The sequence below is a fragment of the Dromiciops gliroides genome, chromosome 4 (genome assembly GCF_019393635.1).
Source record: "Dromiciops gliroides isolate mDroGli1 chromosome 4, mDroGli1.pri, whole genome shotgun sequence".
NCBI classification, from domain to species: Eukaryota; Metazoa; Chordata; class Mammalia; order Microbiotheria; family Microbiotheriidae; genus Dromiciops; species Dromiciops gliroides.
The window spans coordinates 362,884,826-362,904,448 of record NC_057864.1 but is presented as its reverse complement, the minus strand read 5'-3'; the positions used below and the strand labels follow the sequence as shown (position 1 = coordinate 362,904,448).

Sequence of the window (19,623 nt, the reverse complement as noted above, 5' to 3'; positions counted from 1 at the left end):
AATTTGGTTGATCCCTAATAGATCTATTACTTTCTAACATTCATCAAACAAGGTGGTAGGTTTGTTTGTTTTTTCTGGAATTGCAAATCTTATGTGTTTATAGAAAAAATATTATTGTCCTTCAGAAAGGTTAAAGAGAGCTCTTTATACTCTTTACCCTTGCATAAAGAAAAATTTTATTAAAAATTCATAATACTTTCCTCCTTTTTCTTCTTTTGGTAGGAACAGTACATTTTTATTCATGATGCCATTCTGGAAGCCTGCTTATGTGGAGAAACTGCCATACCTGTCTGTGAATTCAAAGCTGCATATTTTGATATGATTAGAATAGACTCCCAGACTAACTCATCACATCTCAAAGATGAATTTCAGGTATTTGCAATTACTAAGGGGTTCTTCATACAAGCAACTGAGGACATTGGTTCTGGGCACTCTTAATTTTTTGAATGAGATCTTTCATATCAAATTCACAACCTTTAACTTTATTTTCTTTGATTCTTTTCATTATCTATGTTATGAAGTCATTTTAATATTAATGAGTTCTGTTCTCTTGTATTTTGAAGGACATGTGAGTTCAGACACAAAGGAATTGTGGTTAAAAAAAGAAACATAAAAACCTTACCACATTGGTGATTTATGTATATTTACAACCCCTTTTCTCTCCTGCAATCTTACAAAGTTGACCTTATATACCCTTCATCATATTGTAGAATCCAAGCTCATTAATTATAATAAGAGCTGGTTATGTCCCTTTCTTCTGAATAACCCCAGTACTTTCACAAACATCATAGCATGCCAAAAATATGGTTTTACTAAGATGAAGAGCTGATTGTAGAACCTTGGTATTCCAACCCTCCATCCAGTTCTCTTTCCATCAGACCAGGTTTTTTTAACCTGGGTTCCATGGACCCTGGTCCAGTGATAAGTTTTTATAAGGTCTGTGAATCTGAGTGGGGGGGAGAAATACATCTTTATTTTGGTAGTTAGCTTCCTTTGTTTGTTTGGTTGGTTGTTTTTGGTGAGGCAGTTGGGGTTAAGTGACTTGCCCAAGGTCACACAGCTAGTAAATATTAAGTGTCTGAGGCTAGATTCGAACTCGGGTACTCCTGACTCCAAGGCCGGTGCTCTATCCACTGCACCACCTAGCTGCCCCAGTTAGCTTCCTTTGTAATCCTGTATATTTTATTTTATGCATTCCAAAACATTATTCTGAGAAGGGATCTATCTGCTTAACTAGACTGCAGAGTAGTCCGTGTCTCACACACACACACACACACACACACACACACTTTGTTAAGAGCCCCTGAATTAGACCATGTTGCCTCCTAAAATTATGCTTTAGCTGACTTGAATGTAGCCTAATGACCCTGAATTGGTTGCTTTGGCTTTTTTTTTTTTTTTGTGCAGAATTGAGGGTTTTACACATTGCTGTGTTTTATATTTTTTCCTTATTCTTTCTTCAGTGAAGATACATCAAGGACAGAGAGACATCTAACAGCATGTTCTGTATGATTTTTCTACATCTCAGGCTTCGTTAATCTTAGAAAGTCTATCAACCTGCCAGTCTGGTGGATGCCATCATTTTGTACACATCTTCATTTCGTTCTTGACCTAAATTGTCCAGTCTGCACCTGATTGCATGATGGTCACTATGTTATAACCTGGTCTTGCCCTTTCTCTTTAGACCTTAAATTCCGTAACTCCTCGACTACAAGCAGAAGATTGCAGCATAGCCTGCCTGCCAAGGAACCATGACAAGAATCGTTTCATGGATATGCTGCCACCTGACAGATGTCTGCCTTTCTTAATTACTATTGATGGGGAGAGTAGTAACTACATCAATGCTGCTCTTATGGATGTAAGAGACTACTTCTTTGTTCACATGGAGCGCCTTAAAAAGCCGCATAATGAGAAAGAACACTTACTGGTTTTCTTCTTCAGCAAATTAATCCTACAATGGAAAACTGTTAACATTTTTCAAGTACTCATTCTTTTCCTTAAGAATTATTTTGGAGTTTTTCACTGAGAGGATATTTGGGGAACTAAAATCTTCATAACTTGATAGGAAATTCTCCTATTCTTTGCTTTGAGTATCTGCCTAGAAATTATTTTTGTCTCATTTGTTTTCAGAGAAAAACATGTAGATTGGGTTTGAATACAGTAAATAGTTGACTAAAATCACTGAATATAGCATGTTAGGTAAGAATCTTCTATCTCTAACACCTTTTTGTAGTAAAGGGCAGATTTTAACCACCAGGATCCTAAAGAAAAGTCTATATATACATCAACTCTAATTGTCTGAGAAATGCTTACATAACAACTAAAGAATAAGCATGCAGCCTAAATATCAAATTAATTAGCAAAACTGGACTGGAAGGAATGAAGGAAATATAAGATTTTTTTAAAAAGGAAACAAAAGAAAAGTATTGGAGAAAGTTCTCAACAACAAGGAATTTTTTTGCCTAGTATTTTCCTCATATATTTCTCAGTTTCTCATAGCACATTTTAAGAGCTAGACTTTATACCCTCACAACACTTCTCTGTTATCCCCTCAGGTTATCACCAAAGAAATATTTCATAGTTGAAACTCCTACAAAACTCTAGGGACTTGACTAAAGCTGTTAATTGTAGCCTGGGCATAACATGAATGCCCTAGAACATGTGTGGGGAATTTGGATGGAAAGTAGAGTATACAGAGAAATTATTCCATAAATCTGAAAAGTTTCCACCATGTAGCATTTTGTGTGTCAAGCCAAGGAATTTGAATTTTACTCAGAAAGCAATAGGGAGTTACTAAAGATTTTAGAGCGTAGGGGTGATATGATCAGATCTCTCTCTATATAAAAAATTTATTCTGGTAACAATGACTTAAGAATGACTTAGAGAAGGTAGAGAGTAGATACACAGCGACCTGTTGGGAAGCTATTGAAATGGTCTAAGTATCTGATAATGAGGACTTATATTTTGGTATTGGCAATGCAATAAAAAAGAAATGGACACAAATGCAAGAGATCTTCTATCACCGTTTAGTCATCAGTGATAGAAGACAAAGAAAATTCCTAGATTTTGAAGATAGGACACTGGATATGAATGGAGATGCCAGTGACAGTCAAATTATAATGAAGGGCTGATTTAGAGCAAAATATGCTCAACTTGGGACATCTTGAATTTGTAGGTTTGGTGAAAGACAATTCCATCTGCATAAGCAACTCTAAAGAAGGTGCACTCAGAAGAGAAGCCAGGGTTGGAGATGTATAAAAGAAATTTTGTAGTGATTACACTGTACTATTTAAGCTGTTTTTTTTCAATCCTGCATTTCATTTTTAATATATATAAGAAGAAAAAAAGGAAGAATGAAAATACTTACAGAAAAAAATTTACAGAGTTATCAGGTATCTCAGTTGTCCATTTTGTTTAGTCATTGGGTATACGAATCATTTAGACTATTTTTTGTGGTTCTATTTATTCAGCATCAGTTCATGTAAATTATCATTTTTTTCTCATCGTCATAATGTCAATACTTTATATACCTCAAAATTAAAAGAGAAGTGGCAATAACAACAGAAAATGATGAAAGTATTGGAAACATAGGGCCAACACTAAACCATACCTATTGCTCCTCTCAAGTTCTTCCACTTCCATTTCCTATATAGAGTCAAAAGACCATCCAGAAGTAATCCTATGAGATGCAACAGGCTCAGAAGGAAGTGAGTTAATGACATTCCTATATGGCAGCATGTTCAGCAGACACAAGATCAATTCCTACAATGGAATTATTCAAGATACGTTACAAATGAGTTAGCAGTGCACTCGTAATTTAGATCAGCATTGAGGAAATGGCATGTCCATCTTAGTGAACTGGCTAGTTTGCAAATGCTCCCACCATTGCCTATGAAAGAGAAAATATGAATGCTTAATGGTTTTCTGTTATTTAAGTAGGTCCTAGAGGACCATGTGAAGAACCCTAAGGAAACTATCTCTTTTCTCTTTATTCATTCACTCATTGCATAAGCATTTATTAAGTACCTGTGTTCCAGGCGCTGTGGTATATGCCGAGACAAAAATGAAATTCGATTTTGCTCTTGGCTACATGAGCAGAGAATCCTAACTGATACTATCTAGAAGCAAAAGCGTCTGGTTACACTGAACTATAGCAGCTGTAATTGAAAACACTCTGGATTAAGCAGTAGCTTTGCTAGAGCTAGATATCAGAGTATTTTGCCCTATTTGTGTTACAATGAAATGTGTTGCTTTAGCTCATGAATTTACAGTTCTAATGCTCTCTGTCCACCCTGTTTCTTTTTAGAGTTACAGACAACCTGCTGCTTTCATCGTCACACAGTACCCTCTGCCAAACACTGTAAAAGACTTCTGGAGATTAGTATATGATTATGGCTGTACCTCCATTGTGATGTTAAATGAAGTCGACTTGACCCAGGTTGATGCCCACAATGGGATTGTTGTATTATATGCACTTAATTTTCTAAAGTCATACTGCAATGCTACAATTCTCTTTGCACCACATCAATTTGAAAGTCTAATCACCATCTTCATTTCCTTCCACAATACTCATCCTCTAGGGTTGCCCACAGTACTGGCCAGAAGAAGGCATGTTGCGATATGGGCCTATTCAAGTTGAATGCATGTCCTGTGCAATGGATTGTGATGTGATCAACAGAATTTTTCGGATATGCAATCTCACAAGGGTAAGCAATTGTTCAGTCATTCTAACAGGGCTGCTTCGGGATATCATGAATTGTGATAATATTAATGGTGTAGTATAATTGTATTCAGACACCAAGGGAAAAAAATTAATAAACTTCACATATTCAGTGCTGAGGTTTGTAGTCATTCAATGCTTTAGTGCCAGAGTAAAATATGCATCCCACAAACAGAAATGCTGACAGTTGGAAGCTAGCTCTCTTAGTGGATTTCTGTAATAACCTATTACTTCCAGAAATCTCAGTTCAAATACATTTAACCCTTTAGAGGTTGCTAGGCTTATCCTGGTCCATAAGAATATATTTACCATGTTGGGAATGGCTACATTTTTTATTAGGATTGACCTTCATTTTAAAAAAGAGGTTTTGATGAAATAGCAAAAATGTTCACCTATTAAATCTGATTATGGTTTGTTTGGAACAGTAGCATTTAAATCACAAGTGTGTCACCTCTGATTTGATATTAAAGAGAAATAAGATTTCCCCACCCCACTCCCTGCCCCAGGGTCCTAGGATCCAAGTCTGCTCTTGGCTTATTTATCATTTCAGAGATATTCACAAATGACTCTATTTCATCATAGTTAACTCTTTTTTAATTTCAAAGAATTCATGACTATCAATGTGGATACTGCTTCCACCCACATAAATTACTGCCCTCCCACATACAGTAGGAAAGTTTACTTAGTTGCTATGGCCAGAAACATTCATTACCTGTGTCCAACTTTCTAGTGATAGGGCTCTCTAAGCTTGGTAAGTCTGATTCTCAGAAGACTCACAGTGCATCACTGGGCCCACATCTAGAACCTGCCTCAGCTTTTCCTCAATTGCCATGGCTTTCTAGGTCCCAGGGTCACCTCTGCATCAGGATGATACATTGAGGTAGGACTCTAGTGGAGAAACATTTTTGTAAGTGCTGATAAAGACATTCTGTGCCATAATCACAAATAGTCAATTCTACTGTTCCTTAGAAAGGAAAACTTTAAAATACTCTCTTCGATAAAAGTAATAATATTCTTAGCCATTTTAAATGTTTACTTAGATGAAACTTGATTATGTCTATACATCTGTCAGGACAATTGCTTTGGAAACATTTTCACTGAAAAACTATTGATGTAGAGTTAAGAAAGTGTGCACCATGAACAACAACTGAAATCTATATATTTTTTTCTTGACAGTTTTTCAGTTTTAAAAAAATCTGTAGATATTTTGTACTTAGGCAATAGGCTTTTGTGAAAAAACAAAAAAACAAAAATTTAGTTCATAGTCCCATTAGTTGAATCCCTTACATAGTGCCACTTGATTCTTGCTTTGGGGATATTTTATTTTGATGAGACCCATTTCTGTACTTGCATGTGAACAGTTGGTATAAACCAAGGAGATTTTTTCTATAGAAACATAATTTACAACATGACATCAAATGAGTTTTATATTCTGCCTATTAGTAGCTGTTAACAGTCATAATTTATTTTCCTATAAATACTTTTCTTCCCATAGCCACAGGAAGGGTATCTAATGGTGCAGCAGTTTCAGTACTTAGGGTGGGCTTCTCACCGAGAAGTCCCCGGATCCAAACGATCATTCCTGAAGCTGATACTGCAAGTCGAGAAATGGCAGGAGGAGTGTGATGAAGGGGAAGGGCGGACCATCATTCATTGTCTGTGAGTATGGCTTTTTAGTCATATTGGAACAAATTATCATCGTGATTAGCCCTGTTTGGCCTTTCATTAGCAAATCTTCCCTCCCCCCCACTCACCCCCTCCCCCCAAATTACAAACTGGGCTACATTTCTTTCATTCATTTTTTCCTGCTACATAGTCCTAAAGTCCTATAATTCACTTCTCTACTGACCCCATTTGGGGTACAAAGGTACATGTTCTTGTATTCACTGTATTATTTAAGTTGCTTTCTCACATTCTTTTCTTTGTACTTTCTTTTTTCCTATTTTAAAAAAGGAAAAGGAGGGGCAGCTAAGTGGCACAGTACATAAAGCATTGGCCTTGGATTCAGGAGGACCTGAGTTCAAATCTGGCCTCAGACACTTGACACTTACTAGCTGTATGACCCTGGGCAAGTCACTTAACCCTCATTGCCCTGCTAAAAAATAAAAATAAATAAAAAAGGAAAAGATGAGAGGAAAAAAAAACAATTTTTTTGATGCTGAAAATCGATTACAATTTCTAGTTTCTCAGCTGGCAGTCCTTCAGACATCATAAGTGATAATTCTTGGGTTAGGGATGTTATTGATATGAGAACACTCTATAGCTAGGCAGCTCAGTATATTATCTGCAATGTAGTCTCAGAGGGCTGCTTAGAACACTGAAAGGTATAGTGACTTTCCCAGTCACACAGCCAGTAGATGTCAGAGGTAGGATTTGATGCAGATCTTGGATCAGAGTCTACCTGTCATGTTACCTCGAAGCACTGCTTCCCACATCCCCCCACTCAGATTAAAAGAGGAGAGAAAAAAGGAAAATAGTGTTTTCTGAGGGATAAAGTATTACACTTGCCTCTTTGTAGACACATAAGTTGACCTAAGTTGTGGTCACAAAAAAGTGTGATCTTTAATGCTGTCATTCATTTCTCTGTCTTTTCTTCCTTGTCTCCCTTCAGGAATGGTGGGGGGCGAAGTGGAATGTTCTGTGCCATAGGCATTGTTGTGGAAATGGTGAAAAGACAGAATGTTGTTGACGTTTTCCACGCTGTCAAGACCTTACGGAACAGCAAGCCAAACATGGTTGAAGCCCCGGTAAGTCATCAGATCATAGAATAGTGTAGCTTAGAAAAACTTGCAAGATCAGTCCTTCTCTGTCTTTTTTATTTGACTTCTTACATCATTATAGAGGAATACCATAGGTTTCAGTGGGATTAATATGAATCTCTCTGGACTGTTCCTTACCTCAAAGAGATAATCAGTAGTTCAGTGTTCTTTTTCTTTTCTTTTTTTTTTTTTTTTGGGTGAGGCAATTGGGGTTAAGTTACTTGCCCAGGGTCACACAGCTAGTAAGTGTCGAATGTCTGAGGTCATATTTGAACTCAGGTCCTCCTGACTCCAGGGCTGGTGCTTTATCCACTGTGCCACCTAGCTGCCCCTCAGAGTTATTTTTCTATGGTATGCCCACAGAAAATCATTGCTTACTACAAGTTCTGTTTCATGTGCCAGGGATGAAGGGGGTTATTTCTCTTATACCTGAGAGAATTACAGGGTTTAATTCTGTTTTATTAACACAATATGTGGTAATAACTTTCATGTCATAGATGAATTCAGTTTTAACAGAAAAGCTAGTACCCAAGACAGTGCAAGTCTCAATCTCAGTAATCTCGCTGTTTTCATAGGCACAAGTAGAATGTAAAGAGAGATTAGAATATTGTTTATATTTATCTTAAAGTGGTTTTTCCCTTTAATGTGGATTTTTTTTTGGGGGGGGGGGCAATGAGGGTTAAGTTACTTGCCCAGGGTCATACAGCTAGTAAGTGTCAAGTGTCTGAGGCCAGATTTGAACTCAGGTCTTCCTGAATCCAGGGCTGGTGCTTTATCCACTGTGCCACTTAGCTGCCCCTTTAATGTGTATTTTTAAAAAGATTTCATCCTTTTGATTCTTTTGAATAAGAGAAGAAATCAAGAGAGAGGAAGGAAGGAAGGAACCAATGAAAGAAGAGTCATGGAGCATTTCCTTTTTTTTTTTCTTCAATCTCATTATGTTCTATAGTTTGATACAAAACATTAAGCTAAAGAAAATCCTTCTCTGTTCTAATATTTTTATCACGCAGATTTTTTTTTCTTTTCTTTTTTTGTGTGTGAGGCAATTAGGGTCAAGTGACTTGCCCAGGGTCACACAGTTAGTAAGTGGCAAGTGTCTGAGGCTGGATTTGAACTCAGGTCCTCCTGAATCCAGGGCCAGTGCTTTATCCACTTCACCACCTAGCTACCCCCACACAAATATTTTTGATGAAGACTGAAGCCTATTTTATTCATCCTCAATATAGTAATGAACCTATGATCATTATTATAAAATTAATTTGTAAATTAAATGCTACCTTTTCAATTAGCAACTATCAGCTTTTTCCCTCTTTTTGGCAAAAAGACAGTGTCATTTTGACCTTTAGATAAATGTAGAGATCATAAACTAGTCTTGGCACATTGCAATAATAGCTTAATACTTTAAAGAGGAAAGTTAGGATTTAATAATTAGAATATTGAATAGTTTCTTAGAATATTTAGTATAGATTGGAACTGTCAGATTAAATTGATCAAATTATTGTTGGAAAGAGAATTAAAGTGTTTCCAAATGAAACTGGCCATAAGGGACAGGTTTTGATCATACTTAGCTACTGATTTCCTCTGTACCATCACTTCAGAGGTCTTTTGATTTTTTTTTCAATTAACAAAGTGTTATTTTCGCATTCCCCCACCCCCAAAAACAATCTTTAGAGGAAAAAGAAAAAAGGTATAAAAGCAAACCATTGGCAAATAGGCATAGCCAAGCAAAACAAATCCCCACATTTTCCATGTACAAGAATGTATGGGGTGGGGGTGGGGGGGCGCAGCTAGGTGGTGCAGTAGCTGGGCAAGTCACTTAACCCTCATTTCCCCACAAAAATAAAATAAAATAAGATAAAATAAAAACAAACAAACAAAAAAAGAATGTATGGGGGGGCAGCTAGGTGGCGCAGTAGATAAAGCACCGGCCCTGGATTCGGGAGGACCTGAGTTCAAATTTGGTCTCAGACTTGACACTTACTAGCTATGTGACCCTAGGCAAGTCACTTAACCCTCATTGCCCTGAAGGAAAAAAAAAAAAAGAATGTATGTGTCATTCTGTGTTTTCATTCCTTAACCTCTCTATCAGGAGGTAGGTAGTATGTTTCTTCATCAGTCCTCTTGAAATCATGGTTGGTCATTGCAATGATCAGTGCTGTTTAAGTTTTTCAAAGTTGTTTGCCTTTACAATGTTATTGTATAAATCATTCTGTTTCTACTTACATCACTCTTCATCAGTTCATACATATCTTTCTAGGTTGATCTGTAACTCATTTCTTATGGCACAGTGGTATTCGATTATATTCATAGACCATAATCATTCTGACCCCCTTAGTTTCTAAGTCTTTGTAATTGTGAAAAACCTACTATATATATTTTTGTACATATGCATCTTTATACTCTTTCTTTGTTCTCTTTGGTGTCTAGGCCTACCAGCATCACTTAAATCTTCAAACAGGTAGCTAAAACTTCCTGGAAAACAGCAGTAGGGACAATACTATTCCTAGGAAAGGGCACGGAAGGAGGCAGAAAGTGCCTTAGCTTTATGACAGGTTGCTGTCATAGTTTATTCACACACCTTAATCCTGTTTTTCCCATGACCCAAATGGGATTCAGCAAATATTTCTGAACCAACTATTATGTGAAAAACACAGTCTAGGCCTTGGATATAGAAAGAAAAAAATGGAACTCTCTACCCTCAAGGAGCTTACTTTCTATTGAATGAATGGGCAAGCTGTTTTTCTGACACAGTTCACTTTCCAGATAGGCTTCAGGCTTCAATAACTAAGACGTTTTTGGAAATAAAACTATATGGAGATGACAGGAGCTTACAGCTCACAGCATAGAATCATAGCTGTAGGATCATGGGAATCATAGCATCATAGATTTAAATGTGGTAGGGATTTTAGAGTTCATCTAGTCCAACCTCATCATTTAAGAGATTAGGAAACTAATTCCCAGAGAGGTGAGGAGCATGTATTTAGTTAAGGGGGCAGCTAGGTGGCACAGTGGATAAAGTATTGGGCCTGAAGTCAGGAAGACTCATCATCCTGAGTTAAAATCTGGCCTCAAACACTTACTAGCAATGCGATTGGACAAGTCACTTAACCCTGTTTGCTTCAGTTTCATCATCTGTAAAATGAATTGGAAAAAGAAATGGCAAACTATTCCAATATCTTTGCCAAGAAAACCACAAATGGGGTCACAAAGAGTCAGACACAACTGGAAAACAGCTGAAAAACAATAAGAAAAGGTGGGATTTGAGATGCTGTGACTCCAAATCGAACCTTCTCTCTAGTACACCATGATAATAGCCATTAATGACCCTGGATTGGTCGTGGTAAGTGTCTGTTATCACCATGGCAATGAAAGCAGGGAGACAGTCAATATCCATTTCTTAGGTAAAATGCCTTTACTGTCTCTCAGAATACAGATGTGGACAATGATATCACCAGATAGCTGACCCCAGTAGCCAAAGGAAATTTCTTTTTTAATTAGAAAAAAAAATCATACTGATTCATACTGAGAGTAGTTTCCTGTCTCATAAAATGTAGTAAAGTATTTCATTTTAGCCACCTACCTTCATTTTTTTTTTCTTCCTTAACACTATAATTCCCCAGGTCTTCAGAAAGAATTGATATGCAATTATCACGTCGGATCCTCACTGCTTTCCTGGGACATCCTCCACTGTTCCAGCCTCACCTTCCTCCCTTCATGATCTTTACATATTAATCAACCACCTCAATTTAACACCATTCCCATCCTTTGCATCCCTTGCCCTATTGTCATAACACTGCTTGTGCCTTTCCAAACCCTAACCCTGGATTACTCGTACAGCTTCTCTGCTCATGCTCACATGGGACTGAATGCTGGTGAATATCACACAAGCAACATTTTTGGTGTTTAATCTCCCTTGGGCCCTCACTGCTGCTTTCCCATTCACTCCCACCCCCACGCCCACCCCCATCAATTCCATTTTACACCTCAAAGCAACTGCTCTAGATCTTCTTTTCTTTTCTCAGGAAAATATATTGGTCTGATCCATAAATGCCCCCTCCTCTCAACAGAGCACCTTGTCACGTACTTCATGGAAAAAATTAAGGCCATCTTCCACTAGTCCACATTTCAGATCTCGGCTACATCATCCCACATTTTATCATTTGCTCCAGTTTCTGCAGGAGAGAGAGCTCTTCTTATCAAAGCCAGCTCTGTTACTTGCACCTTTTATGTCATCGCACTTAGTACTTTGGCCATTAAATCACTCCCCTTTTTTATCTAATTTTCAACCTCTTCTTATCCACTGGCTCCTTCCCTATACCAACAAATAAACCCAAATCTCCTTCATCCTTAAAGAAACCTTCACTTGACCCTGATGTTCCTTCAAGGTATTATCTTCTAAACTCTCCTGCTGATCTAGAAAAAGATATCTATACTCATTGCCTCCACTTTATAACCTCCTACACACTCCTCAACACCTCACAATCTGACTTGCAGTTCTTCAGAACTAAAAATGTTCTCTCCAACGTCACGAGTGATCTCTTTATTGTTTATTCGCCTTTTCTTTGTCCCCATTCTGGTATCATGCTAGAGTTGGAATTTACCTCAGAGGACATGTATTCCAATTTCCTCATTCTGTAAATGAAGAAGCTAAGGACCAAGAAGATCTCATGATTTCCCCCGGGCCACACAAATAGTAATTGCTAAAGGCAGGATTTGAACCCAGGTCTTCTCACTAATGCTCTTTTCACTGTTCCATTCTGTCTTCATAAGTTGTTGACCAGTTCCTCTTTGTTTATTTTTGCCTCTCTGGGCTTTTATGATGCTATTCTCTTTTGCTTCCTTCCTACCCATCAGCTTTATCCTTCTGGGTTTCTTTTGCAGGATCATCATCCATATTCCTTCCTCTATACTGGCTAGGGACTTGCCCTATACCCTTTCATTTCTTTACATTCTCTTTCTTCTTCTTTTTTTTTTTTTTAGTGAGGCAATTGGGGTTAAGTGACTTGCCCAGGGTCACACAGCTAGTAAGTGTTAAGTGTCTGAGGCCGGATTTGAACTCAGGTCCTCCTGAATCCAGGGCTGGTGCTCCATCCACTGCACAACCTAGCTGCCCCCATTCTCTTTCTTCTTAAGCTCAGGAGCTGCTATGGATTCAACAGGAACCCATTTACAAACAAATCCAAAATATATGTAAAACATCTCTGTCCTGAATGAGCTTCTATGGATTCAATAGTCATCAATTTGCAAATGATTCCTAGATATGTGTATGCAGTATTCATCTCTATCCTGAATTGTATCATCTACCTACCTGACATTTCAATCTGAATGTCCCATAGGCATCTCAAATTCACCATATCCAGAATGAATTCATTATCTTTCCTCCCAAATCCAACCCATTAATAACAACATCAACAATAACAGTTAGCATTTCTTAGCTTCTAAGATATAGCAGCTACTTTGCTAAGCACTTTATAAATATCTCATTTGATTGTTACAGCAACCCTCGGGGTTTTACAGTTGGGGAAAATGAGGCAAAGAGGTTAAGTACATTGCTCAGAGTTACACAGCTAGATTTGAATTTAGGTCTTCATGACCCTAATTTGGGTTTTCTTGGCAAAGATACTGGAGTTGTTTGTCATTTCCTTCTCCAGTTCATTTTATAGATGAAGAAGCTGAAGCAATCAGGGTTAAGTGACTTGCCCAGGGGCACACAGTTAGAAAGTGTCTGAGGCCAGATTTGAACTCAGGAAGAGTAGTCATCTAATTCTAAGCTCTATCTATATTGCTACCCAACAGCCCATTCAAATGCACTACCATTCTTCCAGTCAGCCAAATTAACCACTTGGAGGCATCCTCAACCCTTTAGTGTCAACTATTCTCCATATCTGATCACTTGTCATGTCTTCTTAGTTCTACCTCAGCATATTTCACAACTCTAGCCTCCTCTACTCATGTCACAACCACCCTAGTCCAGGCAAACTCTTGTAACAGCTCCCTGCTTTCAGTTTCCCATTTCTAACCCATCCTCCACACAGTTAACCAAATTGATCTTCCTAAGCTTTAGCTCAGGTCTAACCATACCATTCCTTTCCTCAAGAGGTTTTCTTTGCCCCTTGCATTTAGAATATGATACAAACTTTTCTGTTTGGGTTTAAAAGCCAGGCTGGATATAGAGGACTACCCTTGACACATTCAGTAGTGTAGTCAAAGTGGATTACGATTCTCCATACATCATATTCCCTCTCCTGCTTCCATGTTTTGGACAGTGTCACCCCCTTCCTGAATGTTCACTTTCCTCATCTCCACCTCCTGGAACCACTGGCTCCCTTCAAGGTTCAGCTCAAGGACAGCCTCTTTCAAGAGGCCTTTCTTGATCCCCCCTATTATTAGTGCTTCCTCATCCCCAAATAACTGAATATTTATTTTGTTTGGGTTCTCTCTTGATCTCTCTACAGATACATTGCATTCAAGTAGTAGAATACATACTCCTTGAGGTCTGGGATTCTTACTTTTTTCTTTGTATCCATAGTGTCAAGCACATATATGGTAGGCATGTAATAAATGCTTGCTGATTGATAAAGTGTATCTGTGACTCTAACAGGTCTGTTACTAAGCAACTCCCTGAACAGCATGAACATAAGGCTGCATGTTGGCACACCATCAAAAGCACATTTTTCTTGAGCCTTGAAAATTCTACATATTACTGCTTGGGTGTGCACAATTAGGTTCACAAAAAGAAGACAGTACTCTGTTTCACTATGAGGGGGATGCTAAACATATTATTCTAATGTTGATTAAACTACATTCGTTTAAAAAAGGTGTTTTTGTTAAATACTTAGTCACCTAATATTTGCTACTGAATGTATCAGCCCACATGCTGATATGTGTGTGTGTATGTATATATATATATACACACATATATACCTAATTTTATATATACCACATAATTATTCATGTGTGTGTAATATATACCTAATTCTGTATCACATTTCAGCTCTAATTTGCCATGTTGCTGAAAGACATGTTTCTGTGGTTGGTGCATGTAATGTTTTATATAACTTGATCAGTAGCAGCTGTTGGTAAGAAAACAAACTAGAAAAACCAATGCAGCATTCTTGCTTGCCCCATGTATATCAAGATGATCAGATAACTAAAAGGAACGACTCAATTAAAAAAAAAAAACTTATTTAAAACAAAATCCTCACCACTTCCTGCTTATGGATGAAGCATACTGAGGTTATGCTGCTATCTGAAACAAATCTGAAAAGTTGGGTTCATATTCTTTCACTTTTAAGACTGCTGGCATTCTCTTCTTCCCCTCTAGTCTTCCTCCCCCACCCTGAACTTAAGCACAATAATTGTTTCAGGCATTGTCAGGTATTAAGCTGAGTAGCTTAAAGCTATATCAAGGCCAGAAATTTAAATCTTTAATTTTGTTTTAATGCTCATAGGGTTGTTTATTGTATTTAGTCCAACTCGGAATTCAAAATGTTATAATTAACCTGTTTGTGTAAATTATCAATTCTTTGCTAGCATTTAGCTTTGTATTAGCATCCTTTTACTTGCAAATAATATGAGTAAATAAGGAAACTCAATTTTCTGGTAAATTTAGAAGACTTTTAAAATATGGTATGCCCAGATTTTAAAGTCTTATAATAACTACCTCCTTTAATTGTCCAGTTTTAATGCATTACCATTAGGCCAAAGTGGAATGCATACTTTGAGATTATTCAACTATTATGTGTTCAATGGTATAGAATCTCTGTCCCTAAAGATTTTAAGGAGCCATCTGTGTATGTCTCTACCTAGGATAAAAGATAAAGTGCTCTTTGAAATCCAAAGCCTTTTGAGTCCTTTCAATGTTTAGGATATTTTTATGTTTTATTCTTATCTTAATTTTATTGACATCAGTTGTTTGGGGTTTTTTTGTTTGTTTGTTTTGTTGTTATTTGTTTGTGTGTTTTGGGGTTGTTGTTTTTTTGTTTGTTTGGGTGAGGCAATTGGGGTTAAGTGACTTGCCCAGGGTCACACAGCTAGTAAGTGTTAAGTGTCTGAGGTCAGATTTGAACTCAGGTCCTCCTGAGTCCAGGGCCAGTGCTCTATCCACTGCTCCACCTAGCTGCCCCGACATCAGTTGTTTTGGGATCAGAAGCAGTACGGCATGGTAGATAGATTGTTGGACATGTGGGAAGACCTGAGTTCAAATCCTTCCACTTTAAAACAATATAACGCATGGTATTCACTGATGCTTCATATTCAAAATGAGATGGTTAAACATGGTGACCTTCTAAAACACTTTCTGGATCAGAGAATCTATGATGTGATACACACACCAATAGTTTCTCACTTCTCCAAAGAGGGGAGGGGAGCATTTTTCAACTCTTCACCAGGCCAAACTTTGTAATTGTAAGTAACAGTTTTCAGTTTCTTCTTTTTTTAACTTATCATTCTTAGTGTGTTTACCTTGTAGTCAGGGTGTATATTGTCTTCCTCATTGTAGTTACTTTCTTCTTATCAGTTTATATCTTTTTGTGCTTCTCTGAATTCTTTATTTTTATTGTTTTTTATACTGCAGAAATATTCCATTACATTCTTTTACCATAATTTTCAATGGGCATTTACTTTGATACTAATTCTTTGGTAACTCAAAAAGCCAATGTGGGCCCTTTCTTTCTTTGATGTCCTTGAAGTATATGTGCCTAGCAATGAAATTTCTGGGTCAAAGAGTATGAACATTTTACTCACTTTTTTTTAAACCTAATTCCAAATTGTTTTCCAAAATGGTTGCATCATTTCATAGCTCTACCAACCATGTGTTAGTATGCCTATCTTCCCATACCTTGTCTAACATTAGCAAATTTACATCTTTTGCCATCTTTGCTTATTAACTCTTCAGAGTTGTTTTGATTTGTATTATCCTTATCATGATTTGGAGTATTATTTCACATAGTTGTTAATAGCTTGCCATTCTTCTTTTGAAAACTGTCAATATCATTTGACCATTTATCTATTAATGAATGACTTTTATGTTTATGTCATTTTCTTTTATATCTTCGATCTAGAAGAGATATTTGGTGAAACATTTGTTTCCCCAACCAATGGTTCCCTTTCTTATCCTGTCTGAACTAATTTTATTCATGCAAAGCCTTTCAATTTACATAATATAAATTATTTTTTTTTATCTTTTGTGTTCTCTATCCTTTAAGATAGAATTAAGAAACATCTCCCTAGCAATAACCATGAATGGTCATATCTAGAATTATTAATCCAATTCTAATGGCTTTGAAAGCAACCATAATTGCTGGGTTCCATCTCTAAACTGTAGCTTCCTTGTTTAGTTTTTCCTCTGCCAGTTCTTTCCAAACATCAATTCTGTTCTTTATTTTAAACATGGCCCATAGTTTTGATCTTGCCCTTTGAATAATTCATCTTAATCTTTAGCAATGTGGTTACCTCTTATGGATTTTCTTGAACATTTTTTCCAAAGTAAGAGCTATTTTCTTTAAATTCAAAGAAACTTCATTCTGTGTTCCCACTAAACTTTCCACCTCCTGATTTGTATTTTTCTAATCCCCTTAGTTTCCTTAAGATCCTCTATCAGTTAACTTTTTTTTACCTTAACTTCTTATTACTTCAGTTTATTTTTCAATATTAAATTAGAAATAGTTTTGTTTAGATAGTTTTCTAATTAAAACCAGAATACCTCAACTAGTTTAATTTATTGAAGTTTTAATCATCCCAGATATATAAATTATTAGTCACCATTGAGAATTAGTTCTAAGACCAAGAAAAAAAAAATAACATAAATGCCACTTTTATAAAAGTGACTGCGGTTCAACATATGATTTACTCTCCAAAATTTTTCTTTGGAATCTTTGGTGAGATTCATTTGGTTTGTTGAAGTTTTAAGGTAGTGGTCATTTGGGGTTAGCCTGGAGGAGCCAAATTATGAGTGCTTATTTCTGAAAATTATTTCAATGGAAACCGTGGGTTTTATCTGTGTAAAACTACTCCCATGCATTGGGAGCATGGGAAAGGCATAGAAGGCCCAATCTCCACTTATACAATTCTTTTACATGTTTCTTCACAAAGTCTGCTTAGATTAACTACAAGATGAAGGTGGAGGTTTCTGTTTGCAAATTAAACTTATAAAATGCAACAACAAGAAGTCACTAAAACATACGTGACATGGGGGCAGGTAGGTGGCGCAGTGGATAAAGCACCGGCCCTGGATTCAGGAGTACCTGAGTTCAAATGTAGCCTCAGACATTTGACACTTAACTAGCTGTGTGACCCTGGGCAAGTCACTTAACCCCCATTGCCCCACCAAAAAAAAAAAAAACCCATACGTGACAGATTGTGGCTGAAAATTATTTGTTAACCAATATTCTTCTTCTTTTTTTTTTGGTATCTCTTCTAATTCTCTCTTTTCTTTTGACATATTTTAGGAACAGTACCGTTTCTGCTATGATGTGGCTTTGGAATACCTTGAATCCTCATAGTTGGACTGGACATGGAAAGTAAATCCCAACTAAAACCCGTTCAGCTGTTGAACCAGCAGCTAATTAACCTGTTGAACCTGTGAAGAGATTTAAGTGTTGGGGGGAGGGGAACATTTACATTTTAAATGCAAAAGTATTTTTTCTTATGAAGTTGTGTATAAGAGGAATCCAATCAGTTTCTATGCCTGTAAACAATATCAAAATTTAGTGCCAGAAAATTATATTTAATAAGAACCAGACTAAGCCAATTGGGAAGGGGATGGCGGTGCAAATAGGGACTTTTCAGTGTTTGTACAGTTGATATGATATGCAGCCAGCTCTCTCTGGGCTCACCTGTTGCATGAATCAATATTTCCTATATGGCATTTTTTTCTCCTTCTTTTGATAAAAGATGTTAAAAATTTAAAAAGAAGAAAAAAAGCTGTGCAAATTGATAGTAAAAAAAATCCATTCTTTATACGTTTCAAGTGTAGCAGATCTATATAAATATATAAATATATTTAACTGGCTTATTTTGTTTTAATGTGCAATGATGACTGGATCACATAAAATTCTTTTTAAAGAAAATAAACATAAGCCAAAGACTCAAGTGTATATATGTCTATATGGAGAAAGCACACTGTATTTATTGGTTACTTGCATTCCTTTTTGGATGGCTTAAGAAAAAAAATCATTTTTCTTGAAAAAATCTTTTTTTTTTCTGAAATCAAGTATAAACGATTTTTGTAGTTTATTTTTTGTATGTTTTAGTGTTAGTAGGAGCCATACTTTTTATGCCTAGACCAGAAAACATTGTTGTAGTGGTTTTGTTGTGTACATGCTTGTGAATTTTCATGTAAAAATAAAACCAACTTGGCTATCAGGTCTTTTAACATGGGACCAAATTAAAACATTTTGCTAAAAATGTATAGTTTTCCAGTTGCATTAGTCAGATATTGGTCAGATCATTATATAGAAGTGTACACATTCTGATGGCCTTGCTAATGACTTGCACAATGTTGAACGTAGTCTCTTTGCACCATTTCAATCTTAACATAGCCAATCTTGTTGAGCCACCGGCTAAGCACAGGTCAAAACAATAAGATGGCAACATTCATCCTTTCAGGGTAAAACAAGTTTTATCAAATGGTAAAGTTGATACAATGTTTCTTTTGATGTTTACACACATGTAAGCTTTGGGCTATGACAAAGCAGAATTTGAATAAATCAATGCCAGATTCTAGTTTTGTGCATTGTCACTTGATTCCAAGTGGACCTTTCCAAATGTGGTCTTGTTCACGTGTTCCACACAGTTGTAACCACCCATCATATGCTTGCTGTTTGTTGTTGACTTGAGCATTCCAGTCTCCTCTTTTTAGATTGACAGTATATGACATGGTGCTTAAAAAATTTTAATGTAAAGTAAGAGTGAATTAAAAAACTTTTTATAATAACACTTTGCCAATTGCACATTATTTGCCACTTCTTGATTCTTGTGTGTCATCTGGATATTGTTTATATTCACTAAAAAGTAGATTTCCTGTTTCACCACTGACTTGTGAAGTGGGTATCTAAAAAAGTGTCACAGAACAGGGGCCTTTCATTTTGTTGTTGTTGAATACAGCAAGTGAGATAGCTGGCAAAAGTGTCCGACTTCCACAAA

General features: G+C 36.7%; 1 protein-coding gene across 11 annotated transcripts in view; it reads left to right on the top strand.

The window, feature by feature from the left end:
• The window catches only part of PTPRK (protein tyrosine phosphatase receptor type K), a 756,597-nt gene extending 737,183 nt beyond the window's left edge, over window positions 1-19,414 (top strand). For all 11 annotated transcript variants that reach the window (XM_044001295.1, XM_044001287.1, XM_044001294.1 and 8 more), the window contains 7 exons: window positions 223-372; window positions 1,685-1,858; window positions 4,307-4,438; window positions 4,581-4,706; window positions 6,216-6,379; window positions 7,332-7,467; window positions 17,928-19,414. In XM_044001295.1, the coding sequence (XP_043857230.1) occupies window positions 223-372; window positions 1,685-1,858; window positions 4,307-4,438; window positions 4,581-4,706; window positions 6,216-6,379; window positions 7,332-7,467; window positions 17,928-17,981 (936 nt within the window). In that variant the 3' untranslated portion in view covers window positions 17,982-19,414. The remainder of the gene's footprint in view (window positions 1-222; window positions 373-1,684; window positions 1,859-4,306; window positions 4,439-4,580; window positions 4,707-6,215; window positions 6,380-7,331; window positions 7,468-17,927) is intronic.
• Window positions 19,415-19,623: the final 209 nt, after the last annotated feature.